Source organism: Chaetura pelagica, unplaced genomic scaffold (assembly GCF_000747805.2).
Source record: "Chaetura pelagica isolate M959 unplaced genomic scaffold, ChaPel_1.0 scaffold587, whole genome shotgun sequence".
Lineage (NCBI taxonomy): Eukaryota > Metazoa > Chordata > Aves > Apodiformes > Apodidae > Chaetura > Chaetura pelagica.
Genome location: NW_009953909.1, coordinates 332,896 through 333,690, shown reverse-complemented (window position 1 = coordinate 333,690; position 795 = coordinate 332,896). Strand labels below are relative to the sequence as shown.

At 64.2% G+C, this 795-nt stretch overlaps 1 protein-coding gene across 1 annotated transcript in view; it reads left to right on the top strand.

Annotated features, from left to right (window-relative positions):
• The window catches only part of SYT12 (synaptotagmin XII), a 4,380-nt gene that overhangs the window by 2,267 nt on the left and 1,318 nt on the right, over positions 1 to 795 (top strand). Inside the window, 2 exon segments of the mRNA XM_010001472.1 lie at positions 381 to 574; positions 769 to 789. Of these exon segments, the coding sequence (XP_009999774.1) occupies positions 381 to 574; positions 769 to 789 (215 nt within the window).

Below are 795 nucleotides of genomic sequence, written 5' to 3'. Positions count from 1 at the left end.
GGGGATGTGCCCAGGGGGGATGTGCCCAGGGGGGCTGTGCCCAGGGGGGCTGGGCAGAAACGGGAGCGGGATGGGGCCGGAGCTGCTGAAGGGATGATCTGCCCTGGGGCGATGGTGCCGCGCTCCCTGGTTTTCCTTCTTCGCTGGGAAACAGGGCTCACACCCCTGTGCAATCCGCCTCCCAGGAAAGCAAAGGGAGGACTGGGAGTATTTTGGCTGCCAGAGCTGCTGCCTCACACCCCTCACCCCCCTCACCCCCCGCCCGAGGGGAGCTCGGGGCTCGCCCATCCCACCTTGATCCAGAGCCGAGCTCCTGGAGGGGGGAGTGGAAAATGGAGCCTCCACCCCGGGGTCTGACGGTGCCTCTCGTCCCCCGGCAGTGGCCACCAGCCCCCCGCGCTGGGAGATCGGCATCTACGCGGCCGGAGCCCTGGCACTGCTGGGAATTGCTGCCCTCAACCTCTGGAAGCTCTGGCGCTCCGGCAGCTACCCGGCCCCTTCCCCCTTCCCCAACTACGACTACCGGTACCTGGAGCAAAAATACGGGGCAGCGTATCTGCATGTCACACACAAGGTAAAAGGGCTGGAGGTTTGGCTCTGTCTCCTTTCCCTTTCATGGGGTTGTTCTGGCTGGAGAAGGAGCCAGAGGTGATGCAGTCCAGCCGTTAAACAACACGTGAGCTGCTGGAGAGGCAAAAACCACCTTCTGGTGGGGAAAAAAAACACACTGGAGGTGACCTGGAGCTGCTGGAGGGTTTGGGGGATCAGCCCGGAGCCGCAGGCACGGAGTGGGAG